Below are 22,576 nucleotides of genomic sequence, written 5' to 3'. Positions count from 1 at the left end.
CTGAGACTATATAATACTTGTCTTTGTGCCCTTTTTTAATTTTGAAATTTAAAATGAAAGCTAATTGTAATTGTATTTAAAAAAACAGCATCATGTATCATGCAGAATGTATCATTTTTGAATAAACGAACTAATTATTAATTACATTTCTATTTAAATTAACCTTTCTGGGTACCATACAGTTGTGATTAAGACATGGGAGGGGACAAAACAAAGAATTGGCAGAATAATAAGAAAATCTTTACATAAAGAAATGCCCAAATATTCTACTAGGAGGTTATCTGATTGAAACAGGATTGAAAAATCAACATTACAATCTACTGGCTTCACATTTTGCAATATCCTTGATCTCGCTCACAACGCCCCAGCTGTGCACTGGTAATTTATGTGCAACAAACCAATAGGATAATCAGCGTTTTGAAATTGGACAGAGGTAGGAGGAGAGATAATACCTTTGAGGACGAATTTTATCAATAACCAATTAGCCTCATCCTGGAAAACCCATTTCATGCAACCTGTTGTTTCAACAAAATTTGAAGAAAAAAAAAAAAAACCTGATCGCTATAATTGATTACACTAGCAAATATGGCCTTGTTTGAACCAACTGCCCTTGCATCCCACAATGCTCTGGGCCTCATTGTACCTGCAATACAGGATATCTGGAATATACCACGGATCTGCTGTGCAAGCTTGTGTCGCCTGGCAACCGACTGGCCAAATCGATTTCTCCTGCTTTATTATTGTTTTTTGGCAATCTACATTTCCTTTGGTTAATGCTAATGATAATTTCTTTTTAGTTCATTAGTTAAATAGCAGCTTTATGGACGCACAGCTATCAGATATCCTGTTAATTAGGACGCTGTGACATGCTGTCTGTTTTATAATGAGAGGAAATAAGGTGGCAGTTTCCTCCAGTGGCATCAGTATTTCCAGCGCCTGGATCTGACTTTTCTCGAAACACCGAGTCATTGGTAGGCCTCATCAGCCAGCCAATTGAGAGGAAATAATTTAACATGGCTACTGATTTTGGCAGATTATTACTGGATGATCATAAAACACTGTCTCCCTTTCACGCAGCTAAATATGGCCTCAGCTAATTTAAAGTGAAAAATCAGATGTCAGAAAGTAACATATTTTAAATATAACGCACTCCACAGCCAAATAATATATGCAAATATGGCAGGGGGTACAGGTGAAGGGCCGAAGGAAATGACAGTCTCTTTGAAGTAAAGCATGGGACAGAGCTTACGCCGGTTCCAATCAAGCACAAGAGACCATAATAAGCTTATGGAGGACTGTAAGGACGATTCACATCATCATCTTCACATAACAGGATAGTTCTGTCTGGGAAAAGAGATGTACTTGCACTTCCACGCAATATCCACAAAAGTGGGTCACATCCACTATGCTCTCAAAAAGCTTTTGCACAAAATCTCCACTACATGCATTTGGTCTAAAGTTTTAACTAGGCCGGTCAATCAATTTGATTTTTAATTTAAAATTATAAATGCCTTTACTGTCACATTTGAGAAATTGAATGCATGGTTAGTGAATAAAAGTAATTCTGACCTAAAATGAATGGTACTGTATAAATACAACGGATACGTATAGAATCCTCAAGATAATTTTTTAAAACATTTGAGACAGGCACTTGTAGTAAACCAGATGACTGTTTTCCTTTCTCATCCTCAGACAACAGTGATGGCAGCGCGTGGCATGAGTCCCTGCTGCGAAAGCTGAAGGGCTGCTGCCACAAATAACATCTTAACCAGTCAAACAGAGGCAGAATGCAAGATACACACTGTTGCTCAGCACTCAGCCGACTGATTCATTCTCCTAGCACGACGGTTTTCATCACCACATGCACAAACACCGAAAAAAAAAGCCTTTAACTATTACTGTGTGTTCAGTAAACTGATAAGCTTATCTTTAGTGGGACTGCAATAATCATATTGTCAGAAGATACTGGCCACTAATAACTGCTCATATTGCTGTTGAGCCACAATAAAGATTAAAAACCAGAAAAATAAAAGCTCTAATGTGCTGATAGCATCTGACACGATTGCTGCAGAAGACAATTAAACAATACGAGCGAGCTAAAAGTCTTCCTTCCTGACGATACTATTAGTAATGGATTGATTGGTATACAGATTGTGAAGGGTGAAACCTAGTTACAGAAATATCTACACAAAGGGTTTGAATTCAGTTATCGCTTCACATTGTAAACCGTTTCAAACCAGGGCTGCAAGAGAAAGAACGGGATGCTGGAAGGCCATATTAATTAATGAAGTTTGTTCATGGCGACTGAAAATGCCTTTTGATAAGTCTTTTGTTCGTGGATGTGTGTTTTGAACAAAGGCTTAGATAAAAGCATATTTGATATGCAGACAAGTGTTTGAAAAGCGCCCTCCGTAGAAAGGAAATGAAAAAGGAGTGAATAGGGGGAAAAAACTTCAAAGATCGAGATGAAACCAACAATTTGTTTTGTTTATGTGAAAAACGATGAAATGAACCGCAGATGAAGAGATATATGTTTAGGGGAATTGAATTCATAGGATGGATAATATGATACATGTACAGGCTTTTAAACTTGTAATAATGCACCAAACAGAATCTGAAAGAAGCACGTGTTATGTGGTCATGTGGTGTCCACCTACCTCCACAATTGTGATCTTGGCTGCCTTGCACATGGGCTGGTTGAAGTTTCGTGCTGTTTTCCTGTAAAAGAAACAAAAAAAGGTACATGCTAAGCATTGAAGTCTGTAACACTGACTTCAAACGTCCAGAGCTGAGGTGAAATGTTATATATGAAAGACTGGATTGTCCTTTCCTCTATTTACGAGCCACTGATGAGGAAATATAGTGAAATAAGCCAGAATGACAAGCTATAAAAATCAGTTTGACTATTAAAATAACTATTGTCAAGTCATCATCCATAGTGGTGGCCTCATGCTAAAAAAAATTAACACAGTACGTTTCATTTTTTTTATGGAAAAGGAAACAGTGCAACCTGGTGGTAAAACAAGATGCTATACAAAATTATGTAACATTGGAAATGTGAATGTTTTCAAATGCAATATATCAGTATTTTACCACTCACGGCTATTTGTATAACACTAACTCTATAATATAATTCTTTAATATGGCAACATGCCTTTTGTGTTTTTATTTTAACATTTGTTAATGTATTTTATACATAGACTACTGTTCAAAAGTTTGGGGTCAGTAAGATTTGTATTTCTTTCTATTCATTAAAGAATCGTAAAAAAAAATGCATGATGGTTTCAACAAAACTTTTAAGCAGTGTTAACTCTTTTCAACATTGATAATAAGAAGAAATGTTTCTTGAGCAGCAAATCAGCATATTAGAATGATTTCTGAAGTATCATGTGACACTGAAGACTAGAGTAATGATGCTCAAAATTCAGCTTTACCTTTAGTAATAAATTACATTTTAAAATATGTTAAAATATAAAAGTTATTTTACATTGTCATAATATTTCACAGTATTATTGTTTTTACTGTATTGTTGATCAAATAAATGCAGCTTTGTTATGCAGAAGTCCTCTGAATAGCAGTGCATTTAAAAAGAATATTTAAAAATACCACTATTCCATTCTTTTATGTATTTTAGTACTATTTTTAGAACATTATTCTCTGTGGGTTGTATAATGAATAAAATGACTGGGTTTGAAATTACAGTCATTTTAAGAGTTTGCCTTGTCTACTGTGTTTAAAATTTAATCTAAAATAAGGTACTGTTTATGTCTCCTTTTTAAAAAGTGTCTCATGTGGCCTTCCTTTCAGTGAAACAGTCTGTGGGATTGTGCTAAATGAAAACAAAAAGGTGAGAGATAATAGCCATTTTCAGTTTGGGCAAAACACCAACCACACCAGTGAACATGTGACACTGCACAGTTAAGGAAAACTGTCCAAGTCTGTCTAAAGTAGGTCTGAACATCCTAAAAAAAATAAAAATAGACACCTGAAGATGACATTCCCAGCTTTGTCTGCTTTCCAGGCTTTGACCAGTGCAAAGTCCCCCGTAATGGATTTTTCCATGATATAGTGCCGGCCATTAAATTCACACACCTAAAATACAACATTGAAATCAATATAAATGCTAAATCTATTTTTACTGATCACACTTCAGATATTAATAGTGATCAAACTTCATCTGCAGAGACATCAGCTGTTTTATTGTATCAGTCAGTAAGACTGGAAAATAAAAGCAGTAGCTCTGACCTCTCTGGGTTCACTTGCGATGGCAATGGTACCGTCCTTGTTGTATTTGATAGGCGAGCCTCCCTCTTGGATGAGTGTGCCATAGCCTGTGGCAGTGAAGAAGGCAGGCACACCTGCGCCTCCGGCCCTGATCCGCTCTGCTAGCGTGCCCTGCCATGAACACAGCACAATGGGTAAACAAAATCCACCTAATTGGATCTTTTTGGAAGAATGGTACTATAAAATCTTTAGCATGCATTTACTTGGCAATAAACTTGCCATTGAGAACAAAGACGAAGTGTTTATTCTGAAGGTTTGGGTAAAGGATGGTCTCACCTGTGGGGTCAATTCCACCTCCAGCTCACCACTGAGATACTGCCTCTCAAACTCCACATTCTCCCCCACATATGACGAGATCATACGCTTGATCTGTTTGGTCCGAAGGAGCAGGCCCAGGCCAAAGTCATCAACTCTGTGTAAACCATAAAGAAAATAAAAAAATACACCTAAATATATCCTCATGCAATATATTTCTAACCTATTCAGTGCATACATAACTAATTTATTATTACCTTCTAGTATTTGCCTTGAGTACACTACATTACTGTAAAAATGTCATTCTTTATGGATGACCGTTCAAATGAAACCATGTTAAATAGTCAAAAATGGACTAGATATTTTTCCTTGTCTACTACCTTTGACATTATAGATCAGGATAGTCACTAGTAAAGAGAACATCGCAGTGTCATTGTCCTGCAGCTCTAAAGTGAGTATTCATATGGCATTCATAGCTCAAGGAGACTGGCTCAATACAACCCGACTGCAAAAGATGTGCAAGTGTGGAGATGTATTTTATTTTAGTTTGTTTATGTTATGTTTTTTTTTTTTTTTGTGTCACTAATGCTCACCGAGGCTGCATTTATGTGCTCAAAAATTCAGTAAACAGTAATATTTAAAATATCTGTTTTCTATTGTTGTATATTTTAAAATATAATTTATTCCAGTGATGTCACTAATGCTCACCGAGGCTGCATTTATGTGTGATCCTTCAGAAATCATTCTAATATGCTGATTCTGTGCTCAATAAACATTTCTGAATATTATCAATGTTGACAGTTGTGCTGCTTAATATTTTTTTTATTTATTTTAATATTTATTCTTCCTTACTGAATAAAACTATTCATTTATTTTGACAAATCAATCAATCAATCAATCAATCTTACTGACCCCAAACCTCTGAAAACTACAGTTGCATTCTTTCAGTAACAAATCCAGATGGTTAGCCACACCACCCTCAGATACTGTCTTAACAGTAAAGCCATAAATAAACATTTCTAGAAAACCAATGTCTAATTTAGGCTGAACTACTGATGGAAAAATATTGCCTAAACAGGTCTAAATCCAGTGTCCAATGGGCATTCTGTAACAAACAGGTAATTAAAATTCAAAACACGCACTGAATACAGAGACAAAGGCCACACAACTCATATTTACAGCATAAAACATGAAACATTTTACAGATCTGTTGGACCTCCTTAGCTTGATGTGTGCAGTGGCTTGGCACAGTTACAGAAGCAGTGACTCAAAACTGATTTTGTCACTCATTAACTAACGGCAAAATGACTTACTGACACTTGAAAGGCACTGAGGTATAAAAACGTTGGCTATCCCTTTTTAAAGGTAGTCAGTGCAGTAGAGCAGATCTGGACATTTTTAAACTGTTGATACCAAAGGTGTTCTGGTGAAACATGAGGGGGGAATGTTTGATGAAAGTTAATGCAGACATTTTATAAGCTCATGCATATTTTTAGGATCATTCAATCAACAGGGAGCACAGGCTCTTGATGTCACGACTCATTCACTGGACCGAGAAAGGTTGCAATTAGACACATACTGTGTCAAGCCGTGTTCTCATTAACTCTCTTCTAATGTGTCTTCTTCACTTTTTCACCTGCCAGAGAAACGACAAAGGCTTTTTAGTGCTTGAACTTAAACTAGTTTTAAGAGAAAGGATAAAACAAGCCGCTATCTAGGTCATATGTGCTTAGAATTTAGAGATAAAATCACTTGATTTCTGTATTTTATAAAAAGCACAATTAATATACTGTAACTAGTGCGAGTCAATGTTGAGTCATTTACATTTTAGATAATTTTGGCAGTTACTTACACAGCTCTGCCGGTGGAAAAAGTTCAAAATTAAAGAAAATCAGTGTTGTGAATCTACAAGATTCACACATCAGTGGTGTCATTTTCTTTTTGAATGAATCAGTTATTTGGGGCAAATTGTTTAAATGAATGATTCACTCATAAAGACAGGCTGTGCATAAAATTACCCCCATACCTGTATATAGTGCACTATTTGAGTGGACATTATTGAATCATTCAATCCCATAATACACCACATTGAAAACTGATGTACACTCAACAGCTTGCTGCTAATTCACATGCACTGTGAGGGTAGCACCAAATTAATTCCTTAGAACTAGCCAGCAGGTGGCATCCACCGTGCTTCTGGTGCACTCAGTGTCCAAATTCACTCACTCGTTTTCATTCACTCTTTCAAGTAGACTATTTCAGTTTAGTAACAGTAATGCAACAGTCACATGCTTTGTTCCTGTGAATCTGTTTTTTTTTTTTTTTTTAAATAAATCAGTTGAAGGAATCATTCAATAATTCAGTCATAATGACGGCACCTACTGGCGTATCAGTGTAACCTGCAGAAAAAGTAACTGAAAAATCCACTCCACTAATATACACAGACTGACAGTCTGGAAAATGCAATCACAGACAAGTGAGTGATTCAAATGTGAAAAAGCATTTCAGCCAAATTAAATTCAAGATACGGAACTAACTGTTGCACAATTATCCATATAACACTGCTGCAGTGTTAAGGCAACTCTTTCAACTTTTTATAATAACATCAGTCTGTAACCAGATAATAGGCAGTGGCCAATAACTACTTCCAAAAAAGTCAGTACACCATTTCTAAGTAACGAGTAACACGTTAAAAGTATCAGCAGGGGTTGTTGATGGAAAGAAGTTGCACAGGAAACAAAGTCCTTCTGTGCAAGCAATGCATGCTAATGCCAAACACTGCTGTGACGCTGGTTTCACATTACAGTCTCTCTGTGGTAGACCAAAAGATTTTCACCACAGAGATTCAGAACTCGCAGAACAAGGTCTACAACAAACAACACAGTCAAGAACAGCAGGATTCAAACAGTCAGATGGGAAGGAAATAAACTTCAAGAAAGGGAATCAGTCGAGAACTCTCTATTTAAAACAGGTCAAAACTTCCCTTGTGGTTTTCCAAAAACTAACTCTGGAAAAAAGCCAGCTGTATTGAACTAGAAGTGGTATTTATATGGTTTTGGGAAATTGCTGTTATAATGGAGCTGACAAATATAAATAATGTTGGAAAAAGGTTTTTTTTTTTTTTTATGTTTTCAGCATATATAGTCTTATTTAAGCCTTACTAAAATGATTAGAATGTACTTTATTGCTTTCTTCAACCATTTTCAGCAGTAACCCACACTGGCTTTGCTCTCTGGTCATGATAGAAAAAAAAAGAACCAAAATAACATAACTGGCCCACTTTCAGAAACTACGCAATAATACAGTCATAGACAACCAACCTGGGAAAATGCCAGGACAGAGAGGCCTATACATAGTGTCAAGTGACATGATCAGAGCAGCTGCAACATAGCAGCAATAAACCAAATGCCAATATCCAATAAGACAGTAAATAGACTATATATTAGCCATGTAAAAAAAAAAAAAAAAAAAAAAAAACTTTACTCTACAACGAAGGAATTTTGATCGTTAATTTCCTTGTGTGCAAATTTGCTTAGGCCTACTTAAGAGATTAGACTTGTTTATCCTGTTTGAGAAAAAGGTGGTGTGATGCTTCACACTGGTAATCTCTTTCTATTTGTGGTCAGTTGTGCACACATTCTCATCGTCATTTAAGGGAGAAATTCTTGTGGTGTCATTTAGAGAACAACTGAGGTTATGGAGTTGTACTCAAGACATCAGATGTTTATCTAGAGCGACTGCAGTTGATTTGGTTATTTTGCCATATCTCAAAAGGCTCCAAAATGATTTTAAATCTCACAGACTCAAAGAAGCATCCTTTCTGATTATGGCCGGACTTTTACACAATAATGGACTACTGTACATAGTCAACCAAAATGCCTACTACCCCCTTGTGTACCAAATAAAACCCAGGCACATGTGAAACTTGTTTACAAAATCACCACTAGGTGGCGCAAAGGGACAGTTGACACCATTGCTCAATAAAGCTAGAATTCTGACATTTTCACTTGCAAATAAAGGTTTAAATAATGAAATATATCAGTGGAAATATTAGAATAATAGGCTAATAAAGCATTATAACATTTTATCTTGAATTATTCATTGTATAAATGTTTATTGTTCCGGCTGTTTGACCACTGTTACAGTGAAATAATACAGTGACAGCAGTGCAGCTCAAAGCATGCTAACTTTTTACTGTACAGTCCCAGCCAGTATTTTAGATTACTTCTATGAATATTTAGATTACATTAGATTACAAAAGAGGTGTCCATTATGCCATAAAATATAAAATGATACAAAAGGTGGATTATTGTTGCTAAAGGATTATGAGTGATGAAGGCCTAGTTCTAACACATATTTTGGCATCATTGTCACAAAGGAAAGTTTTGAAACTTACTTTTAATAAATCACTGACACATTTCAGCAGGTCACGCGTACTTACACATATTCATTATCAGTCCTTTTTTGACACATCTATTCCCGCAAACAGAGCCCTGCTCATGACATGCCACAAATCTGATCAAATTGTTGATCACTTTTTATTAAATTGTTCCTTTGTATTAATTAAAACATGTTTAAATAATAATTAAATCATGTTTTAACTAACAATAATAATAAAATGCCTAATACATACCTTTTACTCGTTTATAATACATTTTTTAGGATATTCACAATTTAAATAAAATGATGGATCTTAAACCAAGAAAATGAATTAATAATCCCGGGAAGCAAATGGGGGTTCAATGGCTTGCTCAAGGGAACCAGTCATGGTTTTGAGGGTGGAAGAGAGCGCTGTTCATTCACTCTCCTCACCTACATTTCCTACCAGTACTAAAAGACTCTCTAACCATTAGGCCACGACCCCAGCCAATTTTAAAAAATGAAGGAGTCAGTGTCTCAATTCTTGTCTTGTTTCACTATTGGAATCTCCTGAATGAATGATTCAATGACAAATACTCTTTTTAATTCGGGCAGCTGTATATATGTAATAAATATATGTAAGTATATATATATATATATATATATATATAGTAGCTTAGAGCTATATATAAAGTAGCTTAGAGCTTAAATAGGCCTATTAAAACTAAAACAAAAAATAAAAGCTCTAAATAAACACACATAAGTACTAAATTTACTTCAGTGAATATGAAATATTTTAACTACAGTGTTTTTCTTTGATTTTCTGCCAACTGCAGCCGTCAAATGTAACCCTTTGCAATGCAAAGCTGACTGCTATTTGTGAAAATGCGCTTTGATGCATTCACTTTATAACTTGTGTTTAAAGCACCACTAAGGGGTCGAAAGCTGCAAATGCATTTTGCAGACACGGAGGCGGCGGTACTCGCGGTGGTAAAAAGCTCTGGTCGAGTGCCATCTGTATGTGTCACATTAATCATTTACTGTTAGTTTTAACACTTAAATATAAGCTGTTTCTGTTGTTTGCGTGTGTCAGGAAGTACAAGAGGTCAGTGTTAGGCCTACTAGTGGAGTAATAAAGATGGTCAAATTCGGTTCAATCACAGTTTTTGGCTGGGTTTATGTTGTTGTTTACATATAAAAAGGCTTACCCTGCATTATTGCTGACTGCAGTCAGGCTCTTAACTCCTGTCTTCAGCAAACTGTTAATCAGATTTTCTGGAATACCACACAGGCCAAAACCTGTGAATGAGAGGAAAGGTTATTATACAGTTTACAAAATGGTTGACGTCAGCTGTTTATCAATAATGCTGTTGTAATATAATATAATATAATATAATATAATATAATATAATATAATATATACAATAACAATAATAATAATAATAATAATAATATGTCATTTAAAAATCCTGTACAAGTTTTTTAAATAAATTAATATATTTTTGTCAGCATAAAACAATTGATTATTGATGATAAATCATAACTCTTACCTCCCACAAGGATAGTTGCTCCATTAGGAATATCCTTGACTGCGTCAAGGGGGTCTGAATAAAATCGCCCGGGCCGTTGTCTTGAAGTGGAAAAGTAACAGCCACACGTCTGCCAACAACAGACATTTAGCAGAATGAATGAAGCAGGCTGAACATACAAAAAACACTACAGGCAACAACTTCAAAGCACTAATGAAAGAGATTTACACACTTAAACTCACAGTCAGTGAATCTGTACTACAATGGAAATCCTTTAAGCTTCCTTTCAATCTCCATTTCCATTGAATAAACTCAAGTGTTTGTGCAATTCCATATACTGTAAGTAGTGTTTTGAGGCATACAGCCAAGTGGAATACTAACACTATGAAGATCAGTGACTTTTCCATTCATGAGTGCTGCGCCTCTAACAATGTTAACCATTTACAATGGAATCCTAAATCATGCATAGAAAATAAACATCAAGTAAGATCTATTTCGTCAGTCAACTACAACAGTTTGACCATTTCCCCATACTGACATGCACTTGCTAAACAAACCCCGGGAGTCCAGCCAAGACGTCCGTTTCATTTATATCCTTATATGTTGACACAACAGTGCATGTTTGACCTCACAAATGCTCCACTAAAGGACGAGGAGAGGAAACAGCTGAACACTTACCACTCGGCCTCAATAAATAACTTGCTTTGGTTTTGTATGTATGGCAGCCTTAAGCCATATTACCAAATAATAATAGACAAATAATAGTGTTATAATAGTAATCCAAAGAGCATAATATCTCACTCAACAAAGAAAGCACATATGATCATTACCACTGTTATTCCTTGAAACAATCATTCAAAGGTTTCTGCTCTGACTGTATAAAGAACAACTCCATGAACCTCAGAAGCACATGACACTAGCATGAGACTGTGTCATAACTATATGACTTCAAAACCCAGGCTTAGCAGTCTGGGTCTGGAGTATTATATATATACCTTTGTAGGGCAGTTATTATAGCAGTCTAGTTCACATGTTGTGTGATATAAAAAGGCAAAACTGGTAGGTGGAACAAAAGGGGAGGTGTGTGAGTAGGAGAGAGCAGAGTCAGGTTACTGTTAACCAAGGAATAGTGTTGGCAGTGCTGTCAAGTTAGTTGTCCTAATTTTAAAAACTAGCATTTTAATGGAAGCTATTGATAAAAATGGGTGTTTTGTGCCTCATTACAGTAATGCTTAGTGACCATGTGTTTCCAGATCAACAATAAAACAAATGAAAACATCAATGATTGGTTGTTACTCTGAAAATCAAGGTCAAAAGTATGCTGATGGTCTTTAAATGGTTTGCTAAGAAAATACAATGCAGCACAAAATGCCTAGTTTCACTAGTCTCTCTCTGTGTCTGAGATGTATGCAATTACACAAGCTTTTGAATTCAAGTACATATATAAGCGTTGCAACATCATTCTTTTAAACTCATGCACACACCTCACATATATATTAATATAGCCTTCTAATAAGATCTGCACGTTTATCTATCTTCTCCATGCAATGCAAAGTGGGGTTCAAAAAAAGACAAAAACAGAAGCACCGACACGTTCAACATCGTGCAAAATTTCGGAAGCACCGTCTTTTGTTAGTAAACACTGACCTTGCCTACGGAGAATCGCGAGATGTTCGTCCTGATCGTCGCTGTCACGTTCCTGATGATCACACTCTCCACTCTAGATAGCGCTTTAAGACTCGCCATGTCTGCAAATTACAGGCCTAATATTGTGTGTAGTGAATGATGGTGACAGTATGCCCTCGTTGATCTCAGATAGGCGGGAATGAAGTATGAGAAGGAGTGTCGGGGGCTCGATTAGCTTATTTGCATTTAACCCTCTCACCACCATCTAGCGATTTCCGATTCATGAATCGGATCTTTTTTAATGTGTCGGATGTTCACCATACCAGTCATGAATCGTGAATCTTTCAGAGTGGTTCCAGATTGAACAAGGCAGCTATTTAGTACATGTCTCAGTGATCCATATTATATTATATTATATTATATTATATTATATTATATTATATTATATTATATTATATTAAGAAATTACTAGATAGTATTGTGAGAGGTAGTGCAGCCTTGATCCAGCTCATTAAAACATTTAGAACCTAAGCACTTTTTTATTATTATTTACACTAAAAAACTATAATGAATGTGCATTGTTTGGCTATTTTTTTTAATGATATTTAATATGTGTTTCGTACTTGTGCTCACTATCATATAAAGTGAACCTACTTGTGCTTTTTTTAAAATGTTTTTTAAGGTTTTTTATTTAAAAAAATTCTATATAACAACAACAGTCAGGGGAAATTATTATTATTTATAAATCAATTAATGAATAAATAAATAAAATGCAAATACAACTAATAAAAATACATACACAAAACCGATAATAACAGTAATTATCAAAAGTAAATTACATAAAAAGTAACAGAAATATATATGCTAATCGGACACAAGCGCAACATGACACCACGTGATGGCACATTTACGTCATAACCTAAAATAATTGATGAATCTTTCCTTGAAGTGATTCTTTATAAAAAGCTGTTTGAAAGAATCGATTCGCGGAAATGAGTCGGACTCCCATTCAAAACTTCTGCCAATATTTCAATCCACTGTTATCAAACACAGAATATTATGGGGATAATTTTGACAAAGTAAGCTCCTACTTTGATGTCAGTGCCAGGCGTGAAGTTTATGAATGAAATTAAAGAAGAAAACATCCCTGTATTCCTCTGCACGTGAGTAATCGCGCGCTCGTCACGTGACTGTCGTTTGCAGTCATGGCCGACGACTACAGACGAAGCGTCGAGCTGGAGAGGAGGATTTTTGAGTTAGATAACAAGTGTGCCACTCTTCGGACGGAGAAACCAGGTAACCGGGAATCATGTCGTCAGTTGCGCAAAAGTAGCCTCCCGTTATTTTAGAAAATGCATGTTCAGTGGCAGAATCAGCCCGGTGTTGTCATCGTTAGCTGGTTAGCTTAGCTGCTCTGCGTTAGCATTCCTGCGAATCACAACAAACATTTTCCTGCCCATCTATCACCCCGTTTATACGACATATGTTTGACTAACTAGTTCATACGAACACCGTAGTACTTACACTAAACCGCAAGCTAATGTAAAAGGTAAAGCACGTTTATTACGATCTGTCATTTTGAACGTAATGCTAGCTAGTAAGATCCAGTTTGCATAAATTGAGTGAAGTCGCATGTGGTCATGCTGTGATACAGAACGCGATGCACAAATAATATAAAACATAACATACATCGTTATAGTCATTTTGCAATGTCATATTACAACCTCACATTAAATAATATGAGAGGTAAGTAAGAATTTAATGGCCTGTCAAACTCTTTTAGCAGAATTATTCAATACGTATTTGCCTACTTCAGCCAGACAAAAGGGCACGTTAATATAAAACAAGGCACAGATGCATGATCAGAAAAAAAATCACAATTCTGTGTTATTTACTTGTAGTCTGAATGATGCAGATTATTGCACTATTTTTGGGTCCTGTAAATCATACATAGTGTACACACATACCAATGCATTCTTGTTTTCAAATGCTTCAGTTGAATTATTCTCAGCAGATAGAGTGTAATCAGAATAAAACAGAGGACGTACACAGTGTTTTTAAAACAAGCTCTTTTTAGACAGTGCAATGTTGATTTTGCAGAGCTAGTTTCTTAGTCGTTGTGGTGTTGAATTTGTTTTATACCAAAAGCTGAGCTTTAGATTATAGATTTACATTCATTAAAGCTGCTATATAAGTGTAATATTTTCTTTTTATAGATATATTTAAAATCCTGATTCCAGAAAGTCATTTAGGGCCAATATTTTGCTGGAACAATAGCCTATATAACATCAGCTGTTTTTCTTAGACCACCAACTGTAAACTCTCATGTTGTATATCCTCTATTAGGTATTAAATATTAACATATTGTATTTTTTGTTTGTTTTTTCTAGATGATGACTACTTACAGAATGCATCTTCCATACTTGACAAGTTGAAAACCCATTATAGACATGGAGGAGAGAGCAGCAGCCTCCCTAAACTGCTGCAGGATTATACACAGGTACTTCACATAACACGGGTCTCACCTGCAACATTCTATTATAATTATAATTATATTCTATTATAACTATAGATTAACATGTTGAATGTGTGAACAATACAAAATTTAACAGGGTCCCATACATCCTTAAAAGTGTCTTGAATTCAGTTTCATCAAAAGTTTGAAGTCTTCAATATAAATTTAGGATGTCTTAAATTTGAGGCGGTAAAGCAATATGGCCTAATGCAAATAATAAACTGCAGACATTTAAAATGAAGAGTCAGTGTTTTCATGCTTATTTATATTTCAAATTCACACATTATCCAGTTTTTTTCTACATCTGGAATTTAATTTCACCCTCTTACAGAAAGGAGAGACTAAGAACATTATTTAACACATTCAATATGTAAATTTTATTATTATCGACACTAATCTGTTTAGTGGCTTTTCTTTAAACATATTATATCAGCAAATTTCAATATCGATCAAAACCTAATTCATATGTAATTATATATTAGTACATCAGCCGATTTCAATACATATGTATATGTTGAATAAAACTTGTCTTTTTTAAATGTTCAGCTATTGTTTTTTGCAGGTGAATGTGTGCCCAGCCTGTTCAATTGAGTAAAAGAATATGCAATATATGATTTTTTTTGCATGGGTTTGTTCTGCATATAGTATCTTATTTGTGCAGGGCTTAGAAAGTCTCAAGTTTCATTTTAAAAACACTGCAGATACCTTGTTTTAGATGTAGTGGCTCATATGGCCCATTGTTTTACCTGCTTTTCTACAGGTTGTCTTGGACATTACATTCTATGAGGAAAACAGGCTTGTAGATCAGGAGTTTCCTGAGGACACTTCCCCTTTTAAAATTCAGCAGTTGCTACAGGACTTGACAGAGCCAGAGGTGTTAGCAGGGCGGCTGGTACCTGCACAAGAGGTGTTGTATTTCAGTATCTTTAGAAGATCTTTACTTGGAACAATTTGTTTCATTATTTGCTGTTGATTCTAAATAAGGCATCCACACCCAATGGTTAATATTTTTGGATTAGGAAATGTCTTTTTTTTTTTTTTATACCGTTGTATCATATGTTGTTTGTTTGTTTGCAACAAAAGTGCATTCAATTTTTTTTTGCAACTTTTTATGCATTATAACACATAGCATAAGTAAACAAAACCTACAGGTCTATATTTTTCTAGTTTAATTGGCATTGACTGAATAAGATTCAAAAGCTCTGCTCTTAATAACTATAGTGTGATGATGTGGTTGGGTTCAGGTGCAGTCTGTGCTGGGGCTGGAGCTGCTGGAGTGCCTTTACTGGAGGCGTGGGGCATTATTATATATGTACTGCCACACACTACACCAACGCAAGCAATGGATCAAGAAGAACAAAGCCACTTTCCTTAAGGTTCTTTCTCCAACCTTTCACTCCACAGTGCCAGTTTTAGTGGCCATGACTTGAGTAAGTGTTGCAATGCTCCGTGTCTTCACAGTGTCTTCAAGAAGGTGTGCGTTACCTTATGAGAATGTTGCAAGTGAGGAACTCAGTCAAGCTAAACGATGGTGTGGTTTTTCATGACTCTGCAACCGCCAATTTTCTGGCAGAAGGTACATCTTTGCAAGTGTACTTTCTGTTATAAAACTGAAAGACCAATTTTTGATTTTTGTGGCGTTTCTAAGCTGTGTTGCAAGTGTACTTTCTGTTATAAAACTGAAAGACCAATTTTTGATTTTTGTGGCTGCACTGACTTCAGATTGTGTCTTATAAAACTGAAAGACCAATTTTTGATTTTTGTGGCGTTTCTAAGCTGTGTGTGACACATCAGGCATTGTGTCTCTGCAGGACAGATTTTCAAACCAGTGGGTTATCAGTATCTTCAAATATTTAATTTCATTTACGAAGTAAAGTAATTTTCCATCAGAAATATGTGTAGCCTGCAAACTCCACCCCTAGTTGCTTCCATTAATCTATAGCAACCAATAATTTTGAGATTGCTAGTGTTTTTAAAATGCATTGATTTTTACTGAAGTTCATTATAATTAACATTTGCTATATAATAATAAATGATCTGCAAAGTTCTATGAAGTCATATAGCTTGTCTGGAAGGAGGCAATTGAAGTTCATTGTAAACTTTGAGGTTAATGTGCCCACGAGATGCTTAGTTTTATTTATTAATTCATCTTAAAATCAAGCATAACGTTATTTTTAAAGAATATGATTTTTACTAATCAAAATAAAATGTTTGGTGTGTGTGTGTTTATATTCTTTTCAAAACTGACAAATGTATTTTTTCCCCTCTAGGTATCTTTTCTGATACTCACTTGCTTACAATGATGTACATTGGTGAGATGTGTTTCTGGGCAGTGAAATATGAGGACTGCAGCATGGACACCACAGAGCGCAAAGAGGACAGGCTTCATTTCCGAGATATTGGCACACAAATCCTCCATAAGTATGTGCTGGCATGCGAGGGGCCACTTCAGGGTCAGGGCTGGAACACAGAGAATGCCAAGGAGATCCTTAGCATTTTACAGTAAACCTGGAGAGAGCTTTTAGGAGAGGAGATTCACAAAAATGTAATTGTTCTGAAACTAGCAAAAAACAAAAAGATTTAAAAAGAAAAATACAGGAAAAAAAGGCACTTATCTTCCGGTCCAGATTTGTTTTCTGGATGTGTGTTTTTGCCGAGAATGTGGAATAATACTTCTAATGTAAAATATAAACAAATAACTATTTGTTTAAGAAAAAAAATTCCAACCAAGAAACATCGCAACTTTTTATTTATTTTAATTTTAATTATTTATTTTCAATTCATTACATTTATAAATGTCATTTATATATGTTAAAAGAAATGGTACAAAGGAGAGGAAAATGCAGGTATATGTTGCATATTAAAGTATTTGTGACCATTTTTAAGTATGGATCTTTTCTTTTTAATAACATCTTTGTATATGACACCTCTTCTGCTCGCTTATTAAAAGTTGCATCTTTATTTCTTTCATTGACCAGATGTTAAGAGATGGGAATTTGGATATTTTGATAGTATACTTTTAAAAAGCTAAACTTTTTGGTCATATTCTTTTTAAAATGAAGTTCATTTTTTGGTTTTTATGTCTTCATTGAAATAAATTTTGGGTTAAGAAATGTTGAAATGTTAACATGTGCGTGATATTTTGGTTTCACATATTTGAAAGGTTGGTACATATTCAAAAGGTTGGAGATGCAGGATACTGGTTCAAAAGTCTTTTATACTCTTGTTGCTAACCTTTTAATGTATAGAAAAAACGAGCATCCTTGATTAAAAAATCAGATTGAAACAAAAACAAATTATGATTATGCATTATGTAGTATTCATTAGAATTTTATATATATATATATATATATATATATATATATATATATATGTGTATATATATATATATATATTAAATCATCTTACCACCTTACATTTCTATCATTTTATGGGGTCAATGGCTACACTACATAATGTTAGTGGCCTTTAAAATCATTTTGTTAATGTTAAATCAACAATAAATCATATGCTTATCCAAAGTAAACTCTCACACAGAAGATAAATTATTGTTTTCTGCAAAGTTGTGACACTAAGTACAATCTATAAGTTACTGGGGTACTAGAAGAACCATTTTTAAGTACGTTAACTGCTTCACAGTATGTCCTTATGAAGGGCTAGGATTGATACTTCACACAAATTAAGGAATAATATTCAATTTGTGTTTTAAATGGTAGATAGTAAATTTACAAATTTGAAAAATATAGTTTGTAGAATTATTAAATTGATAACGTGTACTTTTATTTTATTTTTAGGTGTCACTCCTAGTCCTCCATATGTCCTCCCAAAAGCTGAACATGATAGACCTTGCGAGTTTGGCAGTGTCGATTTCCAAAACTACAGTTCCCACAATGCAGTAGCCTACTTCGCGTGACGTTCCATACACGCCTATGATGAAAACACGAGAGACGTGTAACTTTGACAGTTCCGGGAAAATCCACAGGAATACTTCATAACTGAAATCGTGATTAACAGTTAGCTGACATGTCATGTATTGAATTAAAGGCTAATCTATTAACGTTTTTGCTCTATTAAAAAGTTACATGTAGAAATCTTTCTAAGAAATATTTTTGACAAATAAGTGTTAGTATGCTGAGCCGATCTATAGTCGTGCAAAGTCTCAGGAGTATTAGAGATAGGTTTTTTGATAGAAGACGACAAAGAAATGAGGAAAGTGATGGTCAGGGGTCAAGTAATGAAGCCACGGGCCCCTCTCTGGATAACCTGTCGGTAAGGCACGACTCTTTATTTCATATTTATAAAAATTTCATATTAAGTTATTTACCTGACGTTTTATTGAAAGTACAGATTAAGGCTATGTTGCGAGTGGAATACTAGCTTACTATGTACTAACAACTGCACAGTATACACTGTATACTTCTTACTGAAAGGCCTTATATTAACAATATACATTAGGCTGCTACATTTATATCATCTTGCTTATTTAATTTGAATGGAGCCCAGTGCTCAATTTGTAGTTGTGTAATTATTTTGTATTTTACCTCCATTTTTTATTTTATTTTTTTAATTTGGTACTCTGATCAAATAATGAAACGGGAAACAGAAATGTGAAAAATAACAGCTGCTATTACTTCCAGTTCATATATGACACAAATGCATTGAATTGTGGGATTCATTATTGTAAACAGGATAAGGGATGCTGTTATTTCCAGTTCATATATGACACAAATGCATTGAATTGTGGGATTCATTATTGTAAACTTTAAACTGCATCATTTTATAGGATTTATTTGTGGGATTCATTGTTTTGTGGGGTTAGTTTTTTTGTTTAGTAATCATTTTTGTTTAATTGTGGTTTTAATTTTTGTAAAAAGTGAGTTTTTTTGTTTGATTCTTTTTTTATGATGGAATTATTGTAGTATGATTTTGGTAGTATGGTCTGCATAAAATTGCATTATTATAAATATAGTATTATACTTATACTGCTGGTGTATATGTGCATATGTTTGTTTAGATAATGTAGGTATTAGAGGTTGACAACATGATTTTGGAGCACTCATGCAAACCTTGCCACAGCCAAAAGGATGCAAAAAACCGGACTTGCTGCCAAACTCTCCTGAACCTGAAAAAACAAAAGACCCAAAGGATTTTAGAGTGTGGATGTTTTACATTGATGATGAGTTACATTGATGTTATGTTATAGTGTTGTTATTTATAATGTTTTTTTAAAATAATTTATGTTTTTTTTAAATTGTGTTTTTTTTAAATTAAGGATGCATTACATTGATCATTAGAACAAACAAACATATTAGAAGACCGGAGTAATGGCTGCAAAAAAAAAAAAATCTTACCAATCCCAATATTTTGAACAGTAATAATTTTTAAAACAATTCATTAAAACACTTTTTTTTGTCTTTCTTATCTAAATATACAGGTTGACATGCAGTTTCTCATTATGACCTTCCTGTCTCCACAAGACCTCTGCAGACTGGGAGGCACCAGTAGATACTGGCAGTCAATGGTTCGAGACCCTGTCCTGTGGAAGTACTTCCTGTTGCGTGATATGCCACTCTGGCAGTCAGTTGACCATTTATCAGTGCCCCAGGTCAAGCTCACTGGCTCAGCTGTGCTGGATGACTCTGAGATGCAGCTTGATTATATGGCAGAGTAAGAGCTTACTGCTGCAGCACATGGCACTTCAGTATCAGAAATAATCAGACTACATATAAAAAGACTATCCAGTCTAAGAAAAAATAATATAATAAAAAATGGTATTTTATTATTATTTTTATTATACTTTATTTTCTAAAACAATAATAAAAGTGGTTTATCTCTTGTATCTATGAAAGTTGTTAGCCTGTATTTAAAAACCCTTAATATTTACTGTAATATTCTCTTTAACATGGCACCCACAGGTATCTACGTGTTTGTCCGGCCTGTCGAAACCAGTGGCAGTACCAACCCAGAGCCTTCGAATCTGTGACTTCCTTCTTCCAGTCTCTTGTACCGCTTTCAGAGCCACAGTTTGCCATGTTCGGCCCCGGGCTTGAGCAGTTAGAGATTTCCCTCATGAATACAATCATGCATTCCCCTCATGTACTGCCTGTAGCAGGACTACCTCACCGTCAGATTGATGGTGCTGTGCCATTATAGTTTATTCAAGTCAGTTATTGAACGGAATACACGGATGTTGTGCTATGGTTGCTTTTTCTGTACTTGACCATGTTGGGATTTTTTTTTTCAGGCATTGGATCTGGAATCAGTTTTAAGTACAAAGATCAGCACAGATTCAATATTGCAACTTTATATTCGACTAACAGGTGAGGAAGAGGATATTATATCGTCATTTAGAAGTGTTATACACATACTAATGTTTAAATGTTTGGGGTTGGATTTTTTTGTAGATTAATGTTTTTAAAAGAAGTGTCTTATGGAAGGCCATTTCTGCCAAGGGATTAAAAAATAAAGTAGATAATTGTGACTTTTTGTCTCACAATTATGAGAAAACAGTGAGAATTGCAAGATATTAACTCAGAATTCTGACTATTTTCACAAAGTTCCAAGTTTGCATCTCACAATTCAGATTTGTACACTTTGCAATGTTTTTTTTTTTTTTTTTTTTGGAATTAAAAAATTGCTTATAATAGAACATTTTATCTGACAATTATGACTTTTGAATGGTAGTGTATGTTGCTTGTGTATTTATTTGTACCATGCATGTTAAATGGGATCTGATGTGCATGTCACATAATACAGTTTGAATGAACTGTATGAATGAGAGTCTGTGTCTCTGGGTTTAGGACAGAGCGAGAGAGAGCACGTCTGGAGCATCTCAGTCTGCGCAGTAAACTCTTTGTCTATGAGGAGGATAGTGAGTCCAACATACCCTTAAGCATCAACTCCATGTTTAATCAAGTTTGTCAAGCTGTGAATGGATTCATCTTTGTGGCCAATGCTGAGACAGACAGAGGTATGTTTGTCCTTTATGGATTTAAAGGCCTATGCCTACTGTATATGCTTGAAATTAGTTTTGTACACCAATAGAAATTGTGACAAAGTATGAATTTCTTAAATTTGCTGAAACATTGTAAGCAGATCCCCATAGTGATTTTGCAGTTTGTACTGTCTATCTCTCTTTTATATATTGGAGGAACAGACAGAGAGTGGGAGGAGGAATGTGCCCAGATCAGGGTTATGTTAGACCCTGCGGTGGGTGCTGTGTCCCGCCCGATCCTGGTGCTCTCCTGTGTGTCTAGAGAGACAGCAGACAGACGCAGGATACCTTGTGTGACCATTGCCCATCAGCTTCAGCTCAGCTCACTGCCCAACCCTTGGATGGTAAGACATCAAACAGCATCTGCAGACATAATCAAAGAATTTCTGACTGTACAGTGTACAAGAGATTAATACTGAATATGCAATAAGGCTTCAGTATTTGTTTTGTCATACCATAGGTTCAGGACACGACTGCAGAAACACTGACAGGACTGCTGGATGGTATTGATTGGCTGCTGAGGCACTCTGGAGTCAAGCTATAACCAATAAGACTGTAATGAAGCTACTGGATGTATCAAGTCACACTATTCTAGGTGGCTGTGCTTTTGGTGGCGATCAAAGTCATACCATTACATTTATTTGTTTTTACGTTGCACTTTTCAACAGTTGACCTGTTATCGTTTTATCTAAATTTAGTCCTTTAACTGACTTGTTAGATTTTTTAAAAGTGAAATAGCATTTTACATATTTTTTTTTTTTTTTTTTTTTATCATGGGAATTATATTTATGTAGCTCTAAAGGCAATATTACACAAGCAAGAGTGCTTTTGCACTGAACATCACAAGTCCAACACAAATCCAAAGCAGAGCCAACTATCTCCAAACAAGCTTAAACAAATCAGGGTTTTTAAATGAATTGGTTGAGTGAATGATTTATTGACTCACTTCTTGTTGTCCCAATGCTGTTGGACTAAATTTGTGGATATTTGTTCTTGGAATGTTGCTTAACCGAT

At 35.1% G+C, this 22,576-nt stretch overlaps 3 protein-coding genes across 4 annotated transcripts in view; 2 read left to right on the top strand and 1 right to left on the bottom strand.

The window, feature by feature from the left end:
- The window catches only part of LOC109097673 (succinyl-CoA:3-ketoacid coenzyme A transferase 1, mitochondrial-like), a 38,889-nt gene extending 26,591 nt beyond the window's left edge, over positions 1-12,298 (bottom strand). Inside the window, exons 1-7 of the mRNA XM_042762471.1 lie at positions 12,075-12,298; positions 10,449-10,557; positions 10,107-10,197; positions 4,561-4,696; positions 4,246-4,395; positions 3,986-4,092; positions 2,658-2,718 (exon numbers count right to left, since the gene is read on the bottom strand). Of these exons, the coding sequence (XP_042618405.1) occupies positions 2,658-2,718; positions 3,986-4,092; positions 4,246-4,395; positions 4,561-4,696; positions 10,107-10,197; positions 10,449-10,557; positions 12,075-12,173 (753 nt within the window). The 5' untranslated portion in view covers positions 12,174-12,298. The remainder of the gene's footprint in view (positions 1-2,657; positions 2,719-3,985; positions 4,093-4,245; positions 4,396-4,560; positions 4,697-10,106; positions 10,198-10,448; positions 10,558-12,074) is intronic.
- Positions 12,299-13,082: 784 nt separating this feature from the next.
- On the top strand, positions 13,083-17,685 carry LOC109095200 (UPF0600 protein C5orf51 homolog). Its single transcript, XM_019108883.2, has 6 exons — positions 13,083-13,349; positions 14,444-14,553; positions 15,329-15,475; positions 15,813-15,944; positions 16,030-16,144; positions 16,839-17,685. Exons 1-6 carry the CDS (start codon positions 13,259-13,261, stop codon positions 17,072-17,074), a joined length of 831 nt encoding a protein of 276 aa, XP_018964428.1. The 5' UTR covers positions 13,083-13,258; the 3' UTR covers positions 17,075-17,685.
- Positions 17,686-18,012: 327 nt separating this feature from the next.
- LOC109095197 (F-box only protein 4-like) lies at positions 18,013-22,227 on the top strand. Of its 2 annotated transcripts, none has more exons than XM_042762470.1 (7): positions 18,013-18,837; positions 20,003-20,235; positions 20,484-20,704; positions 20,813-20,888; positions 21,369-21,538; positions 21,725-21,906; positions 22,023-22,227. In XM_042762470.1, the coding sequence occupies exons 1-7, from the start codon at positions 18,697-18,699 to the stop codon at positions 22,104-22,106; spliced, it is 1,107 nt and encodes a 368-aa protein (XP_042618404.1). In that variant the 5' UTR covers positions 18,013-18,696; the 3' UTR covers positions 22,107-22,227. The 2 variants fall into 2 exon arrangements, with proteins under 2 accessions (XP_042618404.1, XP_018964425.1); XM_019108880.2 differs by having other exon boundaries at positions 18,019-18,837; positions 21,719-21,906.
- The last annotated feature ends 349 nt before the right edge of the window (positions 22,228-22,576 follow it).

This window comes from Cyprinus carpio, chromosome A8 (assembly GCF_018340385.1).
Source record: "Cyprinus carpio isolate SPL01 chromosome A8, ASM1834038v1, whole genome shotgun sequence".
Lineage (NCBI taxonomy): Eukaryota > Metazoa > Chordata > Actinopteri > Cypriniformes > Cyprinidae > Cyprinus > Cyprinus carpio.
Note: the sequence above shows the minus strand (reverse complement) of the source record. Positions and strands in the feature narration are given on the sequence as shown.